This window comes from Leptodactylus fuscus, chromosome 11 (genome assembly GCF_031893055.1).
Source record: "Leptodactylus fuscus isolate aLepFus1 chromosome 11, aLepFus1.hap2, whole genome shotgun sequence".
In the NCBI taxonomy this organism is placed as follows: Eukaryota; Metazoa; Chordata; class Amphibia; order Anura; family Leptodactylidae; genus Leptodactylus; species Leptodactylus fuscus.
In genome coordinates, this window is record NC_134275.1 from 48,877,642 (window position 1) to 48,903,649 (window position 26,008).

General features: G+C 46.5%; 1 protein-coding gene across 2 annotated transcripts; it reads left to right on the forward strand.

Annotated features, from left to right (window-relative positions):
- The first annotated feature begins 364 nt into the window (after nt 1-364).
- COQ8B (coenzyme Q8B) lies at nt 365-25,525 on the forward strand. Of its 2 annotated transcripts, none has more exons than XM_075260609.1 (16): nt 365-568; nt 1,789-1,834; nt 2,421-2,604; nt 4,098-4,370; nt 8,143-8,209; nt 8,303-8,386; nt 9,282-9,401; nt 10,720-10,805; nt 10,889-11,029; nt 12,964-13,045; nt 13,406-13,499; nt 14,211-14,352; nt 15,389-15,496; nt 16,066-16,131; nt 16,910-16,996; nt 24,902-25,525. In XM_075260609.1, exons 3-16 carry the CDS (start codon nt 2,428-2,430, stop codon nt 25,193-25,195), a joined length of 1,821 nt encoding a protein of 606 aa, XP_075116710.1. In that variant the 5' UTR covers nt 365-568; nt 1,789-1,834; nt 2,421-2,427; the 3' UTR covers nt 25,196-25,525. The 2 variants fall into 2 exon arrangements, with proteins under 2 accessions (XP_075116710.1, XP_075116711.1); XM_075260610.1 differs by having other exon boundaries at nt 566-647.
- The last annotated feature ends 483 nt before the right edge of the window (nt 25,526-26,008 follow it).

Consider the following 26,008-nt stretch of genomic DNA (forward strand, 5'->3'; position numbering starts at 1 on the left):
AGAGGGTCCTCCTCCTGGACAACTGGGACTCGTCGATTTATATATGAGGTGTTGTATGTTACATGTCAGGTGTTATATATGAGGTGTTGAATGTTACATGTTATATATTGAGGTGTTGTATGTTACATGTTATATATTGAGGTGTTGTATGTTACGTCAGGTGTTATATTTATGTTCTACTCCTTTAAGAACAGACTTTCCGGCCTTATCTAATTCATGGACTGCATCACGTGACTTCTCAGTACTCAGGCCCCGCAGTTTATAACCTTCAAAACAGTCACCGGCCGGCAGCCAATCACAGCTCCTCTTTCATTCACTACCGGGGCGCGCACCGATGAGACCCCTTCTGTGATTGGCTCCTGTACATACCGCGCTAATTGGCTGTGAGCAGCAAGCGCCGTCTGTTCCCCTCCAGTTGTCTGAGACATTGACGGTAGTGAGGAGGAGCAGACTGGACAGTCCCGGGTACGGGCGGGTGTCCGAGAGTCTCCGGTACTGCGGGAGTCTGTTTGCTGCGGCTGTGCCCTTATCAAAGATGGCGGCGAGGGATGCCGAGTGAGAGTCAGAGGTGAGGTGCCCATGTCCTCCCCTGGCATTGGCAGCTAATGTATAAATAATGCGGCTGTGCCTGAGAGCTGCGGACACTGGTGAGCTGTGTGATGTCACTAGTCTGCTCATACGTCACTACACATGGATATGACTCTGCTGTGGATAGTTTACATCAGTGCTTGGATAGACTTGGTTTAGTTTTATACCCCTGGGTTTCCTTGTTGATCATAGGGGTACGTGCCCTATACCTAAGCCACCTCACTGATGTACATGCATGTCTATGTCTGGAAATACCCCCTCCCCCATCTCTGTATGGCTATACCCCCTCCCCCATGTAGGTGACTGTGTAAGGGGCTTCCTGTGCTGCTAGGGGATGATCTCAGGGGTCCGACCTCTGAGGCCATGACTAATGTTGAATGTCGGGGCCACAGCTGTGCCTCAGAGCTCTATACTGGGGGTGTAACTGCAGAGCTTGGACCCCCACGCGTCATTGTTATTCCTAAAGATTGGACATAACCATCTCCATTATGGGGGGAGGGGAGTTAGCTGCCGCCCCCATATCTATTCGGGGCTCTATTTCCCTCACTGTACATGGAGCTGAATGTAGATCGATCCATATTGGGAATAGTGGGTGGCAATGACATCCGGGTACAGAGACCTCCACCCCAGCTCTGTGCACTGTACAGTATGGGGGGGGGGGGGGGGTGAGCTGCAACCCCAAATATCTGAACAGTGTATGACCTGTCCTAAGGAAGGACCACCTAAAGCCCCATTAGTGACCCTTTAACCTGCCCCCAATCCACAGGATAGATGATAATCTGGATATGGACTGTATAGGATTATTTTATAACTGTCTGACCCCCGCGATCTGCATGAATGGGGCTCCTGCATGTTTAGGATGAATAAATCTGCCCTTGCACTGCTTCCCTATGGGGCTCTGCCTTGTTCATAGAATTGATTGTAGTGACATCACATGACCTGCTGTACGGTTTATTGCTCGTGCACTGTATACGCTCACATGACCATTGAGGCCTGTGATTGGCTGCAGCGATTACACATGTAGGCGTGATGTCATCCTGCAGCACAGTACACAGGCCGGCAAGGCGTGGGGCCCCTTGAGGGGCGTTTCCTATTATTGACCCATTTTTGATTGATCCTGGTCCCCCATTGATGGCTGATCAGAGATTCTAGCGTCTTCTCATCACCGATATGACATTATCTTTCACTTCTTTCATCCAGATCTGCACTGAACAGAAACAAATCGCTGACGTGGAGAGAAATACAGGTGAGAAATCTTATATATTTAAGTACATTTCTTTGGGTTAAAAAGTTATAGAATCCCCTCCCCCAACTCAATATGAAATGAATGTGTATTGGAGAGGCGGAGGGATAAAGTAACACAGGTTATGGAGACCAAGCCTGATGTCTATCTATCTATCTAATCTCCTCTGTCCTACTCATTGGCTGGAGCAGGAAGCCGAACAGTGGCCAGATGATGTTATTGGAGGTGATGGACACTCTACAAGACCTGGGGCTTCCTGCTCTGTACACTGTATAGTAGGGGGATCCAGTGTACCCCCAAACAGATCATCCATGTGAGGATTGGTTGTTGGGGCCCCCACCCATCAGCTATTTATGGTAGATCCTAAGGTAGGCCACCATAAAGTCATTTCTGACAACCCTTTTAAGGCTGACTCCTCTATTTTTTTCCACCCTCCACCTTCCTTAATCGCTGACTGCTGACAACATTTACCTTCTCCTCTTTGCCCTGTATTCAGACCAGTAAAATCTACACATAAACCGTTTACAAGGCCTCTCATGTGACTCCATGATGTATAGTTCATGCATTGACCTCAGATTTTGTGTTCCAGCCCTAGGATGTGGAGCGAGGTGGTCTTGGTGTTGCAGGGAGCGTCCCGCGTGGCGCAGGCCATGGTGAAGATGGGCTGTGAAGAACTACGTATGACAACTGCCACCTCCACCTTAGGACGTGGGGTTAAGTCCTTGCAGTCCACAGCGGAGCGATGTGTGAGCGCAGCGTTCACAAATTTACAGGTAAGTCAGTGGTGCGGCCACTCAACGTCATTCTACTCTTCAGGTCCGGCAATTTCTCTAATACAACTGCCCTATAAGCTCGTATGGGAGCGGTTGCATTTTCTAAGGGGTCAAGTAATATGATAGCAGGAAACCTATCAGTACCTGACTAGGAGAGCAGGAATTGTCACTATTTAAGCACTCAGTATGCGCCGCACAGTATATGGAGCTGTACTAGATGTGATGTACAGCGGCTCCTCCAGACAGCAGGGGGTGCGGGTGCTTGATGAGGTCAGCAGATACTAAACTGTTTGTCATCTCCTTGTGTGGCCGCCATGGTTGTGCTTCTTGTCCAGCACAAGGATTGTTTGCACCCCCTTTTAGGTCGTCTTTGGGTGTAGCACATGATGAGTATGCAGAAGTCGCTGCGCTCAGATCTGCTCTATAATATGTAGTTGTAATATCTGCGAGACTATGGGACACTCGCTGCCTCCTCTTACTTATATGGAGGTCACACCTGATGTCTTACTAAGGACATCACTAAGAAGATTAGCAGTGTAATGATGTGACGTTACTTAGATCCCTGTGGAGGAGAAGACTCTCCCGTACATTGTCATTGTATCTATGGGTTATAGTCTAGTTTATTAGCTGCCTAAAGTGTTCTCTAGATGGGTCATCAATAAGCGATCAGAGGGGGGGTCTGACACCGCACCTGACACCCCAGATGATTTTGAGGCATTTCAGGCAGGATATGAAAAAATAAGCGTCCAGCTTGATCATGTTGCGGTAGATTAGCTCTAGTCTCGCCGCTGATGTTGCTGATACCTCTCTGGGGTAACCTGCGGCAGAAAGCTGTGATGCAATGCTGAGAATTGCTTTGCGTTATGCCGGAGGAGGGGGCGGGCGAAGGGGCAGGTTGTCTGCTTCAAATTCTTCCTCCTCTTCTGTAGTATTAATGAGGCCTAAGGGGCTGTTCACACGGCATAAAATGAAGAGGGCATCGGCATTTGTTGCGACTTTCCGACGCCGATTAGACCCAAATAAATAAGCCCCATCATCAGGGGTTAATTCGGCGGCGTCATCCACAGCGAGAGCGAGGAGGACGCTTATTTATGTGTCCTGCTGCGGTCTCTGCCTGCCATTGCAAGCAGTGCGAGGCTGTATCTGGGTGGAATCCTTCCCCAAATCAGCATCACATTCCTATGTGTGAACACCCCCTGAGAGTATTCTGTCTCCAGTAGAGGTGATGGCATATTGTGCAGATATCCCATCCCTTCCTGACTACCAGGACCCCCGGCAATTCTCAGAATGAAGGAGCCATGGGGCTCATCTGCACTCCTGTCCTCCTGATATACAGAGAGAAGGTGTTAGGAGTGAAGTTCGGACCCCACAGATCACATTGGTTTGTCATATCCTCGCCAATACACCTTTGTATGTTGCTGATATTTGTTGTTCCTTTATCCTGCTGCTTCTTATTGAATGATTTGCACTGACCTGGTCTCATCTCTGTTTAGGTCAATAAGACAGATTCCAGACAGCGCCCCCCACCTACTGATTTCGACGCTGATTCCTGGAGTGTGATGTCAGAGTTGCCCCCATCTGAAGAAGAGCCTCCTCCTCGGACAAACCCTGGAGAGGGGCCGAAGAAGGGTCCGAGCATGACGGGCCTGGGACAAGTCAGGACTTACAGCACGGTTAGAGGGTTAACAGCTGAAGAGATTCAGAGAGCGCGGGAGGCGAAACTACAGGGTGCCGCAGAGGATCATGGGAGAGTCAAGCGACAGAAGGTGGGGGACCGCTTTTAATACATCTTAGGTTGTGGGTCATTGGTGTCCTCAAGGGCTTCACGGTGACAACTTCTTTTCCTCTCTCGTCCGCGTCTATGTCCCACGTTCTGTGCGGGTGTCTGACAGTTCTGTCGAGGTCGGAGCTCCAGATCCCCTGAATAGTCCTACAGTAGTTGGGGGGTGTATAAAGTATAATCACAAAGTATATTACAATGATAAACCCTCCCGACACATGACAAAAAATAATAATTGGGAGTTAGACTCTAAGGCCGGCAGGACCCCTTCTGGATGATTCATGTAGGTCTCCTGCACCCACCATTAGGGGGGTTTGCTGAATACGGTTTTGCTGTTGAGTCCAGTGTGAGTAGAATTTACTATAAAGATTACCCCAGTGGAGACCCCCCCCCCCCCCCCCCCAACCAGGACATGTCTATGCAGGGGATGTGGAGCTCGGTTATCTGACCCATAAAAGCTTTAGAGTGTAAGCTCAATGGGGCAGGGAGACCTAGAAATCACAGTATATAAAGTATAAAGAGTATAAAGGCGTCCATGTTATTGTTACCGATGACTGGCTGAATAAAACCATTGTGACATGAAGCGTCTGGTCTCGTGGAGTACGTCATTCACAGGCGTGATGTATTTATCTACATACCTGGCACTGAAAGGGTAAATGGCTGGGCCGTCGCATCCAAAAAAACCCCAAGAAGCAGCTTTACAAATGGTCTTAAGTTCTCCATACTGATGACTTGTACACATAGGCTTTCCTTCTGCTCCACGGAGAGACGAGTCCACCATGGGCAGCAGCATTAACACACAATGAACAGTAGGGGGGGCTGTGACAAGATCATTTCTGTATTTTCTGCAAGGAAACCATTTTAATAACAATCTTTTACAAAGTGACTCTAAAATTCCAATTCAGTTGCCTTCTTGCTGTCTGTATTGCTTAGCACTGCCCCTTTTAAGGTTTAGTGTCTCCGCCGGGTCCTCCTGTGCAGCTCTGTCTGTACCTTCCAAGTAATTCCACAGTGTGGAGCTGTCCCCTATAGGGGGTATAGATGTGCTAGAGCAGGTGGCAGCCAAGGCTACTCGCATTCATGATGCCCCTATAGCCAGCCTTAAAGGGATTGTACCATTAAAACCTTTTTTTGTGGATAAGACGCCGGAATAACCTTTAGAAAGGCTATTCGTCTCTTACCTTTAGACGTGGTCTCCGCTGCGCCGTTCCTTAGAAATACTGTTTTTTTTTTTACTGGTATGCAAATGAGTTCTCTTACAGCGATGGAGGTGGGCCCCAGTGCTCAAACAACGATGGGGGCGTCCCCACAGCTGCCAAAGAATTGTCTCCAGCGCCGCCTCCTTCTTCGTCCGCAGCGTCATCTTCAATATCTTCTTCTGGCGCAGGCTTGTAACTAGGCCTTGAGCAGACACACAGGCCACAGGAAAATGGCCGCTAACAATACTGTGCAAGCGGCCATTTTCCCGTGGACTGTGCAGTCTGCTCTGCCCGAGGCCTAGAAGTTACGAGCCTGCGCCGGAAGAAGACATTGAAGATGACGCTGCAGACAAAGAAGGAGGCGTCGCTGGAGACAATTCTCTGGCAGTGGTGGGGACGCCCCCATTGCTGCGAGAGAACTACTTTGCATACTGGTCAAAAACGGTATTTCTAAAGAACGGCGCAGCGGAGACCACATCTAAAGGTAAGAGACGAATAGCCTTTCAAAAGGCTATTCCGACATCTTATCCACAAAAAAAGGTTTTAATGGTAGAATCCCTTTAAAGGTGAGGTGAGAGATGGGGCATTTATGTGATTTATTTGTCACGTCCACATTACAGCACAATGTAAGTGAACCCTTCACATCCTTTACGTTGCAGCCAAGTCTGCCAGAACCTGCACATATCATGTAGATACTGGACTGGATCAGCAGAATATTTATTCACGTTGTGTATGAACTTTGCCTAAGGGCTCGTACACACTGGGCAAGAATAGGCGAATTTTGACCTCAAAATCCATCCCCTCACAATAGAGGTCTATGTAGACCGCTAGCCCTCTTTTTTGGGCGGTGTGTTCCCGCTCATAAAAAAAGAAGCGAGCTGCCCTTTGTTCAGGCGGATTCTGCGGCTGATTCAACCTCGGTGTCCGACTCGCAATGGCACCCTCCAGACCATTCATTTGGGCCTACTCCGGAGCTGGAAGCTGCGACTGTCAGAAGCCGCAGCAGGCGCATTTTGGTCCTATTCTGACCCGGCTTCCCACCCAAAATCAGGACCAAAATATGTGGTCAATAGCACCGTTTGAACTAGCCCTAAGTTTACAGGTCGGAGCAGGCACGGATGGCACATGGATAACATGGACGGTCCCTACATTGTAATAAGCACAGACAGAAAACGGATGGGAATAGGATCTGTCCTGAGCTTTACCTCTGGGATTAGGGCCCGCACATACATCCTATGATAACACTGTCATGTGTATGGTGTGCTATCTGATACAAACATGGCTGGCACACGGACATGTACATGTAGTCTGGTGGTTGTCGTCATTGAGTAACAACTTAGTGACCTCCAGTCTTATAAGTGAGTAGCACAGGGGAGCGCCCTCTATTGGTGTGCATTCTTGAGGCACTGGCTTCCTAATTACATCATGGAAGTCAGATTTGCATATTCTTCCCATAGCACAGGGGAGTATAAGACACTGTATAATACATCTTATTGATGAGATCTGTTTCCTTCTCCACATATAAGGCTGTTCTCCTCCTCCTTATCTTCAGTCTGACTTCATGTGTACATAAGATTCATATTCAAATTCAGCCTTGCACACAGAGCTCTATGGAGAAGGGAGAGGGGAGGAGGCTGCTGGCTGGATAATAGATGTACTGCCTCATTCTGTGCACTGCTAGCCTCTAATCTACAACCTAGCAGTATTAAAAGTGCACAGAGTATAGGAGGAGCAGGGATTATTTGAGTGTCTTTTCTGTCCTCCTCCTCTCTGCATAGACTAATATGTAGAAAGGAACTGCTGAAAAGTGGAGAAGAAAATGGATCTCCTTAATAAGATCTATTACAAAATGTCCTCTATCCACCTGTACTAGTCATTGATGACACATTGTTTATAAGGAGAGGTTCAGCTTTAGAGCCACTCATGGGCGGTAAATGGCCACCAGGGGCGTCTGACTGCAGCCCATCTGAGTGTGCATGTGTATGGGGGATTTGGAGGAATAGCTGTTGACCAAACGAATATTCAGCTAGTGTCTGTCTAAAGTGTATGGCCGGCTTTAGACAACGAATGGCAAATAGGGTCTTACACGACAACTCCATCTTACTGATGTGGCGCCATAGTTGTACATCTGCTATATAATGGTGTGGGCAGGGCAAATCTGCCACATGTGCCACGATAATGCCGCACATACTATAATGCTGTACGTACTATAATATAATACGCTCATGCTATAATAGCACGTGTTATAATACCATACATACTATAATACCGCTCATGCTATAATACCGCACGTGTTATAATACCATACATGTTATATTACCGCACATACTATAATGCTGTGCATACTATAATATAATACTGCTCATGCTATAATACTGCACGTGTTATAATACCATACATACTATATTGCTGTACATACTATAATACCGTACATACTATAATACCATACATACTATATTGCTGTACATACTATATTGCTGTACATACTATAATACCGTACATACTATAATACCGCACATACTAGTAATGAAGCATTAATACCTTTGTGTTTGTTCCCAGCTCAGTGACAGGGCTAGAGAGAGGAAGGTTCCGGCATCTCGCATCAGTCGCATGGCAAACTTTGGGGGTAATTGTATTTATTTTTTTGAAGTTTTCCTATTTTCTATCCGATGTTTTAAGACTTGGGTGACCCATCTCTTCTTCCCGACCCCTCATTCAGGCTTGGCCGTTAGTCTTGGGATCGGAGCCCTGACGGAGGCCGCAAAACAGACTCTGGGCAGAAAAGAAGAAAAGAACTCAGAAGGTGAGTGATGGCGGACGGAGGGGCACTGGGCTACGGCCGCCTCTACTATATTCACAATGCTCATGGTCTGATATATCAGCATTGCGTGAAGGGATATACACCTGCAGGACCCCTCTCCCCTCCCCCGCAGACAATACATTTAGGGCATATCCACATGGCTCAGATTTACTGCACACAATGCCGGCGGTGTGGAAAACAGGCGAGCATCTACAATAAAAAAAAACAAAAAAAAAAAACGACCCCGTTGTTTTCCTGCCCGAGTGTTGCTATGACGTGTTGTGTGTTACATATGACGTCACAACCATGGACATCGACCATTATTGAGTCACTTTACACTTTGTTAGGGTAACTTACCAATCTTATGACTACAACAATAAGATGCGTTTACTTAGCGGGGCTCGGACGGTATTAATGTGTGTTCGCATATAGAAAACTTTTATTGCCACCAGCCTGATGTTATTATAGCTGCACTAAGGTGAGGGGAAGAGGCCGTGTCATGTATAAGTTCTATAATACTCGCTCTCCTCCATACAGTGACCTCGCACCAGCCCAGTCTGCACAGAGTTATTCTAGGTTATCGATGGGGTTATTTAATATCTAGGGGTCGGTACTTGGCCGTCCTAGTCTGCCTCATAGACCCTGCATGGACATGTCCGAGGAGGGTCTACTGCATAGGTGGCGGTCCAGCACTGTCGATGATGACCCCTGTAAGAGAGTAGCTGGCCGCTTGGCTTTCATTAACATGTCCAGTCTGAGAGGTCAGACATTGTTGTCCTGACCCCAGGCCTGTCCATGAACTCTTGTCGTACGTTTCTAGGCCTGGAGTGTTTTCTATGAAGGCGTCCTCTATCGCACAAGCTCGCATCTAATGGTTTTTCTATCATTTATTTCCCAGATCTCACTGTCCTGGAAGCCAATTCCTTCATGAGCGAAGCCAATGCAGAGAGAATCGTGGACACGTTGTGTAAAGTTCGAGGGGCCGCTCTGAAGATTGGGCAGATGCTGAGTATCCAAGGTACTTAGGGGAGGTTTTCTGTAGCACTACATGTATAGGGCTCTGCTCAGGGCTTGTGGATGAGGTTCTGTAAGGATGGATTTTGGCTTCCTGCAGCCACCACCGGGGGGAGCTACTGAAGAAGGATTTATTGAATGTGACACTAATTCTCTAAGTCTATATAGTGAGCGCCCCCTCATGGCAGCTGCAGGTACATCTTTTTTTTTTTTTTTTTTTACCTATGAAAGGTGAATTCCTATCTTAAAAAAGTTTTGAGGGCTCTGATGTTGATGACCTCTAAATCAATAGCAGATCGGTGAGGGTCTAACACGTGGCACGCTTGCAGATCGGCTATGAAGAGGCCAATAACACCATGGTCATTGGTCACGTGGCAATGCTGCCTGCAGTCTGTCATAAGATTGAGCTGTAATTCCAATGGCAGCAGCTGTAACGTATATGGTGCGTAACCATGTCACAGCCGCTGTGCTATTCCCAATACTGTCACCCAACAGCAGGTGTCGGCACCCCTCAATCTGATATTGAAGACTTGACCTAAGGACTGGTCAGTGATATCATAGTCCCAGAACACCCCTGGCTCTGTCCAGAGAATAATATATATATTTTTTTTTTTCCTCACCTATGGACTTCAGTTTAGGGGGCCACTCACAAGAGCACCGACCCCCTTATTGAACTCTGTGTAGCCTGCAGGGTCTGCAGATTTACTGGACCCATGTTCTCCTGTTTAATGCTCAAGATTGTAATATCCCGTTCCTACCAAAGCAAATCCTCCCCTGTCCATAGTGTAGAGGATAAACTTGCAGATCAGTGGGGGTCTGACAGCTCAAACTGCCACTGATCAGGAGAATGGCGACTTTCATCTTTTTGGAATGGGGGGGTCGGGCAATGGGTGCACCATTCCATTCGCTTTACCGGGAGCGCTGGAGATGGCCGAGTGCTGTATTACTATATTACTGCCATCTCTGCCGCTGCATAACCACTGCTCCATTCAGAACGGGAGACTAAAGTCTGATCTGCACGTTATCCCTGACCCTATAGTTATGGGATGACTTACTTTGGTCGGAAAACCCCTTTAATTCTGACTGTCTCAAGGAAAGCCGGAGATGTGGCCTCTGATGTTAACATTGCTGATGGCATTCAAAGCGCTGGAAGACGTTACACAATAGAAATAAGACGGATATTACAAAGCCGGATCTATCTATAGAAGGTTTAGGATCACTTTGTGCGGCTTTATATCACTTCTTTATGTTTTATATATGAAGGATTTTATCCCTGAATTATTTAGTCCGCTCTTTGCTCGTTTTGTTCCGTCTTCTTGTAGATAATAGCTTCCTCAGTCCTCAGCTGCAGAAGATCTTTGAGCGGGTGAGACAGAGCGCAGACTTTATGCCGTCCTGGCAGATGACGGTGAGTAGATTTGGCCTGCTGACCTGTCTGTGACCTGCGGAGGACGAGTGACCTGACAAATCTGGGTGGTCTTCTGTTCACAGAAGGTGCTTGAGGAGGAGCTGGGCCCGGGCTGGAGGGACAAGTTGTCCTATTTTGAAGATAAACCATTTGCAGCCGCCTCCATTGGGCAGGTCCATCTCGCCAGGCTGCTGGACGGTCGGGAGGTAGCCATGAAGATCCAGGTGAGTGACCGTGGCTTCCATGATGTTCCACGGTTTTTTGTATATTTTTATTTTTTTTATTATAGTTTATGGGGCTGCGTTTGATGCCCGTCCTATACAGTGTATGGAGCTGGAGGAAGATGACTCTGTACACTGTATAGTTGCCGACCATCGTCCCTGCAGCTCTGCTCCCACCAATCAGATATGGAGATAGAAGCCATCAAAAATTCCAGAAAACCCCTTTAAGGTGTCCCATACGTTTTAGATGTTGGCCAATGACTATTTCTCACAGCTTCTCCATCTAAATGTACCAAAGAGGTGATAGTGTCCTGGCAGGAACTTAAGGAGCCCTCACCAATCACTGCCATCTTGGTTTAGTAAGAGCCGTGTTGGGATGAAGAACTCGGTGGACATTTCATGTGTCAAGGTCATGGTAGCTCCGCCCCTTAAATATAAATAACTTTAACGATACAACAAACCCACAAAGTTACAACAGTGAAAATGGCAAGTATGTCATAAAGCCACACCGAGACCAAAGTGTCGCTATATACACTGCAGTCACTATATATCCTCCTGTCCTATTCACTGCAGTCACTATATATCCTCCTGTCATATACACTACAGTCACTATATATCCTCCTGTCATATACACTACAGTCACTATATACCCTCCTGTCCTATACACCGCAGTCACTGTATATCCTCCTGTCCTATACACCGCAGTCACTATATATCCTCCTGTCATATACACTACAGTCACTATATATCCTCCTGTCCTATACACCGCAGTCACTGTATACCCTCCTGTCCTATACACCGCAGTCACTATATATCCTCCTGTCCTATACACCGCAGTCACTGTATACCCTCCTGTCCTATACACCGCAGTCACTATATATCCTCCTGTCCTATACACCGCAGTCAATATATATCCTCCTGTCCTATACGCTGCAGTCACTATATATCCTCCTGTCATATACACTACAGTCACTATATATCCTCCTGTCCTATACACCGCAGTCACTGTATACCCTCCTGTCCTATACACCGCAGTCACTATATATCCTCCTGTCCTATACACCGCAGTCACTGTATACCCTCCTGTCCTATACACCGCAGTCACTGTATATCCTCCTGTCCTATACACCGCAGTCAATATATATCCTCCTGTCCTATACACCGCAGTCACTGTATACCCTCCTGTCCTATACACCGCAGTCACTGTATACCCTCCTGTCCTATACACCGCAGTCACTATATATCCTCCTGTCCTATACACCGCAGTCAATATATATCCTCCTGTCCTATACGCTGAAGTCACTATATATCCTCCTGTCATATACACTACAGTCACTATATATCCTCCTGTCCTATACACCGCAGTCACTGTATACCCTCCTGTCCTATACACCGCAGTCACTGTATACCCTCCTGTCCTATACACCGCAGTCACTATATATCCTCCTGTCCTATACACCGCAGTCACTGTATACCCTCCTGTCCTATACACCGCAGTCACTATATATCCTCCTGTCCTATTCACTGCAGTCACTATATATCCTCCTGTCATATACACTACAGTCACTATATATATCCTCCTGTCCTATACACCGCAGTCACTATATATCCTCCTGTCCTATACACCGCAGTCAATATATATCCTCCTGTCCTATACGCTGCAGTCACTATATATCCTCCTGCCATTAAAAATTCCTTACAGACTGGTCAGAATGTTATAGAAGAGGCAATGCCCCCCCTCCCCCTTCCCCACAATAATTGGAGGGCGCACCAGGTGTCAGACCCCCATAGATCATTATTGTGGCCATCAATGTTTTAGTTTCAGAAAACCTTTTTCCAGTGCGATATGTAATTTATATACGTGCGATGTATAATAAGTGATATATGTGCGATCTATTCTCCTCGGCTTGTGTTACACATTTCTCTCTTTTTCCCAGTATCCTGGAATCGCTGAAAGTATTAGAAGTGATGTGGAGAATCTGCTGTCGATCCTGAAGCTGAGCGTCGTTTTGCCGGACGGTGAGGACGAGGCTTCTTATTCTTCTCCTTTATAAATGTGTTTCATGATAAAGGGCGACTCTCCGGGGTGATGTGGGGGACGTACATCTGTCTGTTACCAAGTATGCAGATGAGCAATGTGTCACCTGTGCTGAGTGACTGGTCAAGGAGCTGAACCCTTCCATACAGCAGTGTCCATATAGCTGCATATACATGGCCGATGCTGTGTTTGCTCCGGCACTGCGGCGGCCACTTCATTCTCTATCAGATCAGTTACATTACAATTAGTTTCTGCCCTTATAGTGACTTTCTGGGACTTGCATATTAATGACCTGTCCAATGTCTGATCACTACTATAAGGTCTGTGAATATTCTTTACAGGTTTGTTTCCTGAAAACAGTGTCCAAGTCCTGCAGAAAGAGCTGGCGTGGGAATGTGATTATATACGTGAAGCCAACAGTGCCAAAAGGTTCAGGTAGGATCGCACTGTGAGATTAAGCAAGTACATAAAGGAGTTGTCCTGTTACCCCATCCACAAGGCAGGGAATAAATGTCCCCCAATGATCAGGAGGTAGGAACCCCTAGCCCCTGTATCACTAGTGTGGTCATGTGACCGGCGCTCCATACACTTCTATGGGGCTGGGGGCACATTACAGTCCTGGCAATCTCCAGATTTTGTTCCGGAGAGCGGTGCATTGTGGGAGCTCCTATGGCTCTATATCCCTGGATTATATACAGTATATGACTCTGCTCTTAGGGTAGACAATGTTTTCTTACTTTTAGGGTTCTCTGAGGTTTTCTGCTCTATAAACACACCATGCAAGAACAATCCCTCTAACACTTTCCAGCTGTTTTGTGAATGTGAGATAGATATTAGTGACGATCCCACCTGTTGATCCTGTATGTACTGACCTGGTGTACCCTAGAGAAGAAACTGGTTCTTAAAGGTCTACATAGCCTGCACAGTGTCTGTGTCAGTGTGAGCGACAGGTCAAGGAGCTGAACCTTTGCCTCACCTCGCCTGTGTCAACCATTGTAGAAAGTTTTGGTAAAATTGAAAGATAAAACAATAAACGCTGGGTTAGGATGAGACTTGTAAGGTGACGGCTTCTCCTTGGTTGTCGGGTTCTCTCGCACTACAAGGATTCAGACTTAAAGCTGCCATGGTTTCTTCTGTGACCTGCAGGTCTCTCCTGAGCGATGATCCTTTCTTCAAGGTTCCACAAGTGATTGATGATCTGTCTACCAGGCGGGTGCTGACGATGGAGCTGGTGTCTGGAGTTCCTCTAGATCAGTGCGCCGACATGGACCAGGAAACTCGCAACCAGGTCAGATAAGAGTGTATGGATGTGAGGCCCCGAATATTCAGCATCAGGGCTCTCCAAGCTGGGATCTCTACTTTATAATTACCTTCCTAGCTCCACCGGGGTATCGGGAGAACCTTAGCTTGTGAATATGCCATCCTAAAGTTTGACCTTCAGTGTTAGCGTTGCATGCAGATTAGGATGCAGTGTTTTACATTTGCACCAGCCGTGTTTCCAGAATCTATTTCTTCCTTTACTATCCAGTCTTGGTTTTCTCTCCAAAACTGTATTGAAAACGGCAGATGGTGTGATTCCAGCCTGTAAAGTGAGATCTGCCCACTGGACGTGGTAGCTCATTACCAGACACATGGGCACTGTAGTTTCGGTCGCATCAAACATGTCCAAATCAGAACAGCTATTATTATTATACTCAAAATGGGAGACCCAGGAGAGGTGACCCAACATAGGCACCAGTGCCGCTCACCTCTGCGGGGGCTCTAGCACGGCTTCCTGCTGTCTTAAGGTTAGGGATAATCCCAGGCCTCAGCAGATCACATGACCCATACACTCAAGTGTTACCGCTGCGTGACTGATGTGACTGCTGACAATCCCAAGCCTCAGCAGATCACATGACCTATAGACGCAAGTTTTACCGCTGCGTGACTGATGTGACCGGTGACAATCCCAGGCCTCAGCAGATCACATGACCTATAGACGCAAGTGTTACTGCTGCTTGACTGCTGACAATCACAGGCCTCAGTGTTCGCTGATTTCTGTCAGAAGACAGCAGGTAGTCGTGCTGGAGCCCAGGAGAGGTTAGTAACTCGGCTTGTTATGTTTGGCCAGCTCGTCTGGGCCTCTGATTATTATACTTTGGGGTCAGAAATGGATGAGATTTCATTGGCGCTTATTGCGATGTCGTTAGCAGTGGAGGTGCTGAAAGCATTGCGGCCTAACCCTCCTAGTCGAGGGCTCTGCAGCCGCTCTGTTGGATTCTTATTGTGTATGTTTTATTACTTTTGGTTTTTCTTCTTTCATTGCTCAGATCTTATCATTTCAGATATCCTTCAATATCCTCCGGCTGTGCCTGCAGGAAGTCTTCCAGTTCCGCTTTATGCAGACTGATCCAAACTGGTCCAACTTCTTCTATGACGCCGAACTACAGAAGGTAACGGGACAGGACATAGAGGATGGACAAGGAGATAATAAGAAAAGATCTTCTCACCTTCAGCAACTTGTATTATTGTTCCATTGCCGAAGGACAATTTGGGAGACTAAAACCACCCACAGGTCCTTATAGACCAGGGGTTTAATGTCCTCAGTCACCCTGTTATAATGTAGTCCTTTATACTCACCTGTCACCTGCACTCCCTGCACTGGCACTGTTCTTCAGTGTGCACAGAAGTGTACACCTTGTCTTCATTGCGCATGTACTAGACTCCCCCCCCCCCCCCGTTTCCATGGTAACAGACTACAAACATACCCTATGTAGTCTGGTCCTGTAGTCACTCCCCTCCCTCTGTCAGGCCCCTTATACTACAGATAATGGTAATATGACTGCGGGATAATAAGACTCCACCGGGATGTTAGTCTGTAGTCTGTTACCATGGAGACACATTGCTTTACTAAGAGGCTGGAGACAGATAATAATTCATACTGTGTACATTGTGGTCAGAAGCTGCCCATATACAAGACTATATACAAGAGTCGCTTCTACTTTCTTTCCTTCTCCTTTAGGTGATGTTGTTGGATTTTGGAGCCAGTCGGGGGTTCGAGGAGATCTTTACTGACGAATATATTGAGGTGAGTTGATTTGCCGCCTCTGACTTCTGTGTAAGTCCCTGATCTGATGGTTCCTCTTTGAGGTCTTTTAGGGGTTGTAAACAGGTCAGTTTACCAGGACCCCGATTTCTGTGATGGGAACCCCAGGAAGAAACTAAAATTTTTTATTATTATTTAGTGGTATGCTTGGAAATTGAGAAGTAGTTTTATGTGGGATCATTAAAGAATAAATGGCTCGTATACTAATTCTGTGGGCACTGTATAGGGGTTTTATATGAGCTGTATGGGGTCTATGACAGTATGCGGTAATAGATATGGCCTGTATGACACTGCATGGTGGCTTTATACGATCTGTATAACAGCATGTAGTATTATATGGCCTAAATGACAGTGTGTGACGGTATTATATGATCTGTACGGCAGTATGTAGTAGTAGATATGGCCTGTGTGATACTATGCTGTAGTATTACATGGCCTGTATGTCACTGTGTGGCGATATTATATGTCCTGTATGACACTGACTCTTTATGACTATATGGTAGTATTATATGAGTTGTATGATGCTATGTGGTTGTATTGGGAGGGTCTTTACTACAAGTAACGTGCCTGTTCTATTGCTCAGGGTCTGGTATTTTATAAAACCTGTTGTCCCCAATACCCCAATGTAAGCCCCTCTCTCTCGCTCACTCCTAATACATCACAGCCCCTCTATATACTTGTATATACTCCTAGAACCCTTAATTTCAGGATGTTCTAGTGCTCTGTGTCTTCTGACCTTCTCCTTTTCTTCCCTGAGCAGGTTGTGAGAGCGGCCGCGGACGGCGACAGAGCGAGAGTCCTAGATAAGTCCAGAGACCTGAAATTTCTGACTGGTTTTGAAACTAAGGTAAATGGAGTAACTGGAGAGGAGCCGGCCTTCCCTCCACGTGTCCTATGGCTAGTGTTTGCTTTCTTGTATTAGGACCACAGGTGCCCGATGGCTTACAGTCCGTGCCTTGTATTGTTGGAGAAAATCGGCCATTGTGGTGGGGATTCACTTCTGATCACAGGGTCTGCCAGATGTGAGACCCCAAATACGGCCCCCGGGATCAGCAGTATGAGCCGGGTATACCTAACACAACATCAGCACAGCCGCCATGTTTGTATACAACCCTCACCATCCGCAGGCAGTCTGTGCAGTAAGTCCAAGCTTCTATCTGGTTATCAAAAAAGATAGTGTCATGGAGGGAGGACGATTTTGGCTGACCCTCCAATGGAGAAGAGTTGTGAGACCCCCATAAACAACATGAGAACTTGGCCTGATCCTTTTCTCCACCAGCTGAGTATTCCCTTGTCCACTGACAACACATGCACACTTGGCTAATCAAAGTCTTCATAGGAAGTTGGGTGGAGTAGTTGCCGGTTGTTGAGGTGTATGTGCGCCTTTACATACTAGCAGGACATGATCAGCAGAATGTTCTAGCATGTTATAGGGTGATGGCGGATCCTGTGAGATTGCGGGTGCCCTAGGTCAGGAGCACATCTCACTTTGGTGATATTTGACCTCACGTCTTATCTTATCTTATATTCTGGTTGGGTATTGTACCCGTTACCCGCTGCTTCCTTCTCACTGACCCTATACATGGTGTCTCCTTTATGTCACCGTGCCTGAATGGAGTAGAACAAATTGTTTTCACGCCACTTTAGTCAAACACGGCAATGACTCCGGGATCCCACAGGGCACGGGATCTACCCCCAGGAGCCTGTCTGCTGGCACCGGTGACCCAAGACGATGCCAGACTGCATGCTGCTGGGACGTCCTATACACATCTGTGGGGTTCATCGCCTGTAGTGTTCCTGCTTCAGCAGGAGTAGACCAGCGCTCTCCTTCACGCCGCGTTCCGATAATTTGTACATTCTTGTATCTGGGATATTGATGGTGATGGACAACGATGGCTTTTAGCAGTAATGAGGAGCCAGACAGAAGATCTCGTGTTGTCTCCGTCTCTGACTGTTCCCATTACAGCTCTTGTACCTATTGTGCGGCCGTCTGATAATTATCTGCCCGGCTGAAAGCTTTACTGGCTGGAATGTAAATGAGAAGAGCCGGACATACCCTGGTGATATGATGTGGTTATATTACCGGAGCACCAGGGACCGGGGTACGGACAGATGACGCATATATACACCCCGGCATATCCTGGTGATATGATGTGGTTATATTACAGGAGCACCAGGGATCGGGGTACGGACAGATGACGCATATATATACCCTGGCATATCCTGGTGACATGATGTGGTTATATTACCGCACCGCCAGTATCAGTGTATGGACAGATGACACATATATACACCCTGGCATATCCTGGTGATAGGATGTGATTACATTACCGCACCACCAGGGCTTGGGGTACGGACAGATGACACATATATACACCCCGGCATATTCTGGTGATATGATCTGGTTATATTACCGCACCACCAGGGCTTGGGGTATGGACAAATGACACATATCTAGACTCGGGTATATCCTGGTGACATGATGTGTTTATATTACTACACCACCAGGGCTCGGGGTACGGACAGATGACACAGATCTAGCCCCGGGCATATCCAGGTGTCGTGACGTGGTTATATTACAGCAGTGCCAGGGTCAGTGTATAGACAGATCGTGGTTATATTACAGCAGTGCTAGGCCCGGAGTATGGACAGATGCCACATATATAGGGGTGGGGGGAGAGATGTATTAATACCTGCACTTGTTACGTCATTCTTAGTGTCCTGGACCTGCAGTATCTGCACCTGCCCTGGGGTGCGGCCTCATAGTAAATCCGGGCAGTCTGGTTATAATATATTTGTTAGGCCTCTGTGTCTCCGTCCCGCTCTGTGCACTGTCACTAAAAGCAGCGAGTAGGGTGCAGAACAAAAGAACGGGCCGTGCGCCAAAGATGACCAGTCATCGATGGGTTAATACCCCCCCCCCCCCCCCCCCCCAAGCAGGTTTTCGAGATGCGCCTCTATAGTGAGGCCGCTAAAGATAATCTACTGAGCGGATTTCATGGCGGATTCTGCAGTATCATACCAAGAGACGTCCTCTGTCAGGTGAGAGGCGACTTGTCAGCCCATTAACCCCTTGGCTGCCGCAATATGTAGATTTATGGTCCAGCTGTCCAGCATCCTCTGACTACGAGGCCTGAGGTCGCGCTCGCAGCGCCATTTTCCAGTCCGTCTCATGTCGGGGGATGTGCAGCGGAGCTGTGGTTGGTCCAGGTAATGCAGCAGTCACTCGGATCTCATCACTGGACCACACACGTGTCTGAATTGTCCCTTACTACTCACTCAAGACAAATTCCTCAGGACATTTCCATTCACTGACAGCAAGCGGCAGCTTTATTATATGGAGGAATAAGAACAGAGAGCCCATGTCACAGGGCACCCCTCTGACCCTCCTCCTCTCCTCTGGTGCCCGGCAGCCCCTCATACACCAGACAGTGTTGGCCGATGCACAAGAATTTAATATTTGGGGCTTAAGTTTGTTTTACTGAGGGATTTTCTGCTGAGTTATTGGATTTTAGGCTGCGGAGATGAAGTTGCTGTTTTAAAGGGCCACAAACCTTGGAGGAAAAAACTGAATTTGTCCAGAATGTCTGCAAACACACAAGATAATATAATATACAGATAATATCATATAATATATACATAGATAATAATAATAATAATAAATTTTATTTATATAGCGCCAACATATTCCGCAGCGCTGTACAATTCATAGGGTTCAGATACAGACATATATAACAAAGAACGTCATTTCACACAATGGGACTGAGGGCCCTGCTCAAAAGAGCTTACAATCTATGAGGTAGAGAGGGTGACACAAGAGGTAGCAGGGGCGGCATTGCTTATACAGTGTTCAGACAATTTTGTGCATAAGGAATTGTGATAGGCTTGTCTGAAAAGATGCGTCTTTAGTTTGCGTTTGAAACTGTAGAAATTGGGAGTTAATCTGATTGTCCGGGGTAGAGCATTCCAGAGAAGTGGTGCAGCTCGGGAGAAGTCTTGTATACGAGCATGGGAGGTTCTGATAATAGAGGATGTAAGTGTTAGGTCATTGAGTGAGCGGAGAGCACGGGTTGGGCGGTAGACAGAGATGAGGGAAGAAATGTAGGGAGGTGCGGCATTATGGAGAGCCTTGTGGATGAGAGTAATAACTTTATATTTTATTCTATAATGAATAGGCAGCCAATGTAATGACTGGCACAGATCGGAGGCATCGCTGTAGCGTCTAGCCTGATAGATGAGCCTGGCCGCTGCATTCAGAATAGATTGTAGAGGAGAGAGTTTAGTGAGGGGAAGACCGATTAGTAAGGAATTACAGTAGTCAAGGCGAGAATAGATAATATAATATATACACATATAATATACGGATAATATAATACACACAGATAATATATAATATAATATACACAGATAATATATAATATAATATACACAGATAATATAATATACAGATATATACAGATAATATAATATACACAGATGAAATACATATACATGTACACAGATAATGTATAATATACAGATAATATAATACACATATACACAGATAATACTGTGTAATATACACAGATAATATAATATACAGATAATATAATATACACATTATACAGATAATATACACAGATGATACAATGTACACATATAACATAATATACAGATGATATGATACACATATACACAGATAATATGATATACACATATAATATACAGATAATATACTGTAATATACACAGATAATATGATATACACATATAATATACAGATAATATACTGTAATATACACAGATAATATACGGATAATATGCATGTACAAAAATAATACACATATACACGGATAATATATATATATATATATATATATATATATACACACATATACATACACACACATACACAGACAATATACGGATAATATAGTATAATATACATATACATTGATAATCCCACCATGATGTGTGTGTACATATAGATCTATCTCTGAGTTTGGTACATCGGTGGGTAGATATATAGGAATATGTATATGAGAGAGTCATACAGATATATATATATATATATATATATATATATATATATATATATATACAGTAGCTCTATACTGATCAGCCATGACATTAAAACCACTGAGAAGTGCAGTGAATAACATTATCCAGTGACCAGTATTTATTTATTTGTTTTTAGCTCTCTTCCTTATATATCGCCATCATATTCCGCAGCGCTGTACAGATATTGTCCATCACTGTCCCATTTAGGGCTTACCGTGGTTTGTGTCCGGTGAGCAAGAGAATCTAAGTGACTGAAAACAGCCAAACTGAGACATCTAGAAGAGCGGTCGGAGCGTCTTGGTGTGTAGTGGTCAGAACTTACCTAAAGTGGTCCAAGGACAGACCGGTGACCGGGCCGGAGGCTCACTCCTGTGCAGGGAACTCGCACATCATTGGGACTATATATATATATCGACATCATATCTCATATATAGTCTTTTTCCCAAATGGGTTTTCTGGACTAACATGTGATTGCCCCATCATCAGTATCAGATTGGCTGGAGTTTGACACTTGGGATGTCCTTCAGTCTCACACAGAGAACAGAGCAGGAAGCAGACAGCACCACTCTCTGTGTAGTGGGTCATATCAGGTACTGCAGGTCAGCTCTATTCATTAATGTCAGACCTCTCTGGGTCTCCATCATTCGGCAGCTGATACACAGAGAATGGAGCAGGTAGCAGACAGCACCGCTCTCTGTGTAGTGGTCAGATCAGGTACTGTAGGTCAGCGCCCATGTGTTTCATTGTTGCCTCCTGTTCGCTTAGTTGAAAATGAAGCTGCAGTGACTCTGTTCGGCCACTACACAGAGAACAGCACTGTCTGCTTCCTGATCCATTGTCTGTCAGCTGCTGAGAACCCTCCAAATATCAGACCCCTCCAATCTGGTATTGATTACCTATCCTTATGTTTAGCCCAGAAAGCCCCTTACCTGGAGGCAATATGAGGTATTACACAGAATCCCTTAAATCAGTTATCTGTGTAATACAGGACAGGGCGAGACCCTCCCCTTGTAAGTCCTGTCCACTCTGACCAAGAGATAAGGACCCTGGACATAGACCCCCCCCTCCCCCCAATAATACTCCCTTATAGGTTATATGAGAATACACCAGACGTCCCCTTCACAGCTTGGCCCGTGGATTTGTCCTAGAGAACATATAGAAGGTAATGTAGTGGCCATGGCCGTGTGCCTGTGCTGAATGGCCAGAAGTATTGTCCTGCCCTGTGACCGCCGTGTCCCACAATGGCTCGGTACACGCCGTCCACACAGCCGCCTGTTCAGACAGCGCACAGGACATTGCTGTGTTATCTTTTCATTGTTATATGTTTCATTGCCTGGACCTTTGTGAGTTTTGAGGATTTTGTTCTCTTTTATGTGATGGTACATTGCAGATTATAGAGAACAGATCGGCCGGACACCCAGAGCTGAGCTCCGAATTCTGCTGCCGGATTAATTGTCCTCAGCGGATCCTTCACATCCAATCTGTTCGTTCAGCCATGGCCTGCGCCGTCTTCAGATCGCTCATCCTCCGAGCCCGGACATTGACAGCCGCATCCTGATTTTTTGGTTTATCTGGTCGCTCTCCAGCCCTCCCTCCTCCAGTAATCACATGTACCGTAGCTTTAAGGGGAGTATTCAGTAAGCGCTGATCCTTCTGCTCAATCTGCTCCTGACTTTGGGTCAAAAAGCAGCAAAAACCACAAAAATCGCAGCTTTTGCGTGCCTCAGCCTTAACCATTTCCTGACTGCCCATAGACTATATACGTCTGGGTGTAATCCTGCTAAGACGTATATATATTTTAACCCTTCCATCACCGGGTTTGGATGCTCTCTGATTTGGAGCACAACTAGAACCAGCAACGGTCTGAGCCGGCGCTTGCTGTGCGTTCAGGTTGTAGAGACCAGCAGGGACCCAGCGAGTGTCAGAACAGGAGCAGCAGAAAATCATCGAGGTTACTAACGCTGCTTATTAATCCATAAAGAGCTCGTCCCCTGCAGGGTAACCTCAGGAGGAGGACCCCTCAATATTTTCTATATTCCCTCCCTGCTGATCTCTGCGACCTCTTCCCCAACCAGCTCGTACCCGGCTCTACACTGATGACCCTGACACCGCTGTCCTATAGAGGAGATGTCCTGTCTTGGCTTTAATCCCAGGTCATGTCACTTGGCTTCCTGCATTGATCTGTAGGGTGATACTTTCCAATAGGTGGCGCTAGAGGAGCAGCTTACTTATATCCACTTGGATGGAGCCGTTGCGGTTGCCGCTGATCTTACGTTCTCTGGTGATCTTCCATGGCTCCGGATATCCTGGCTTCTGTTGCATTGGGCAGAGGTGTGACTTTAAGCTGCGTTAACTTCCATAGCGATGCAGTTTTCTGATCAGCCAGGTGGTGCGCTGTGCAGCCTTGCAGATCATGGTCGTACCTATATTACAGGAAGCCATTAAGGGTCTCCGATGCAGCCGCAGCAGGTTTTTTACAGCTTTATCGTTTCCTCTATGACAGAATTTTCCATCTTTTCTTCTTGGCAGTGTCTGAGTATCAGCCTCACGTTTCTGGATAGGAATAAGCGTATTGTTCCGGAGCGGCCCCGACCTTACACACTGACCCCGAGTCCTGTCCGGGCTGATAGGGGTATATATGGCCGCATCCTGCTTGTCCCTGTAGTGCATGTCTTGTAGCTGTCAGATAATTCCGCCATCCCTCATCCGCTTCGGCCTCTACACTGAATACCCGTCACAGCGCCATACATTGGGTAGTGGCTGTAATTGGTATTACAGCTCAGCCCCATTCACTTGAATTAGATGGAGATTCAAATAGGCCATGTGAAGAATAAATGTGACCTCACTGGCTCACCTGACCCATTTCCCTGCAGCGATCACTGTCTCTAGTGGTTCATAGACAGACATAAGCTCCAAGTCTATGGAGAGGGTACGGGGTGAGGAACGCTGAAACAGAGGTGACTGTAGCCAGAAAATGAGGGTCCTGGGTTATGAAGTGAAATATCATCCACCATTATAGGAGTATTAGATTCTGACTTATGGCTGTGCTCTCCGCCTCCTCCTCCCCTGCCCCTCTCCACAGACTAAGGTGATCGCCATGTACAGGCATATACAGTGACAGGGGAAGGAAGACCCTAGTGGCCAGATATCAGGAGGCATCAATACAAAATCCTTCCTAAATGGATATGCTGTTATATCTGATTTATGTTCAGGTCATTGACCTAGCTGTGACATTTCATTTGCAAACGCACTATGCCTCCCTGTGAGCAGTTCAACCAGCAACAAACCGTCCACTTCATACGCACCGCATGTCTCCCCTCATCCTGCTTCGTGACTGTGTTAACCATCAGGTAGTGTGCGAGACTAACCTCAGATATTGGCTCTGGAATCCTTTAGGAGGTTTTTCTGTGTTTTTTTCCACTTCTGTATTGAAGCCAATATCAGAGCAACCAAGTGGCCCAATATCCAGATTTACCGGTCCCGGCGTCGAGGGCTGCTGGTATTATTCTTTCGATGAGACGGTTCTTTGTATCCTGGGTGGTTTATTGTCTTTAGCCCTTTTTGGTAAGGTCTGTTGACCTCTGTGAAGGATCCCCTACGGGACCACCGCTGGTCGGCGTATTTGGGGTGTCTACCATTGTTTTACCTTCCTGTGCTGTTACACCAGGTTAGTTTATAACGGGTGTTTTTGTGTTTTTTTTTGCTGTCTTTAGGTGTTTGAAGAGGCGCACATCGATGCCGTGATGATTCTGGGAGAGGCTTTTGCCTCAGAGGAGTCCTTCAGTTTTGGCACTCAAAACACAACCAAAAGGATCCACGACCTGATCCCAGTCATGCTAAAACACAGACTTACACCCCCGCCGGAAGAGACCTACTCCCTGCACCGGAAGATGGCCGGCTCCTTCCTCATCTGTGCCAAGCTTAATGCCAACATCCCTTGCAAGGAACTCTTTGAGCGCACGTACCGCCAGTACTGGGCACAGCGAGGGGGTCACCGGCCCCAGTAAACCACTCCATCATTTCTACTCGACAGGGTTGTTTTTATTTTTTACTGCTTTTATTAACCAGCAGAGTTATCGATAGTCGAGGACCAGTCCAGGTCCTTTCATGGGTCGGGTCGTTATTGATTTATTCTATGTGGCAATGAGCTGCCAAGAAGTTGTATTTTTGGCCACTATGGATCTGGAATTTGGCCATTAAATTTGAGAGGTTTCCGTTATCTGTAAGGGTCCAGTCTACGTTGCGAGGGGCTCAGTGGGTGAGGTCTCGCCTGGGGATCTCTGATCCGTATCTCAGCCCTGCCCTGACCGTTCACTATAAACACTTTATGCATTTTATTCCTTTGGCTTCTTGGTTTATTTTGACTCGGTCCCTCTCTCCAAATGCTCCAACTTGTCCCAAAATTGTGGATTGACTTTCACTGACTTGTCATTGGGACGTTTTAGTTAATCACTTAATCCGCTATTCCGCGTCCTTTGAAGCTGCCGCCTTGTTCGGGAAGATAGGATTCCCTGTGAGATTCTCCCTGTTGACAGGAAGACCCGGGAACAAAGTAAAATAGGTCACTCAGGTTCCCGGCGCTGATACGTCTCCAGAAAACCAGATCACAGCTTATATTTCTGTAGCCTGAATATACAATGGAGATTAAAGAAATAAATGGCTTGCAGAGTGTGCACCTCCCAGCATGAGCCTGCGAGCCAAGCCAGCGGACTGCAGACCTCTCATCAGACAAGCCCACCCTTACTTGGCATTGTGCAAACTTATAGTGCCTTCAAAGGACCACTAATCCCTCTGCTGCTGTACAAGAGGGAAAAATATAT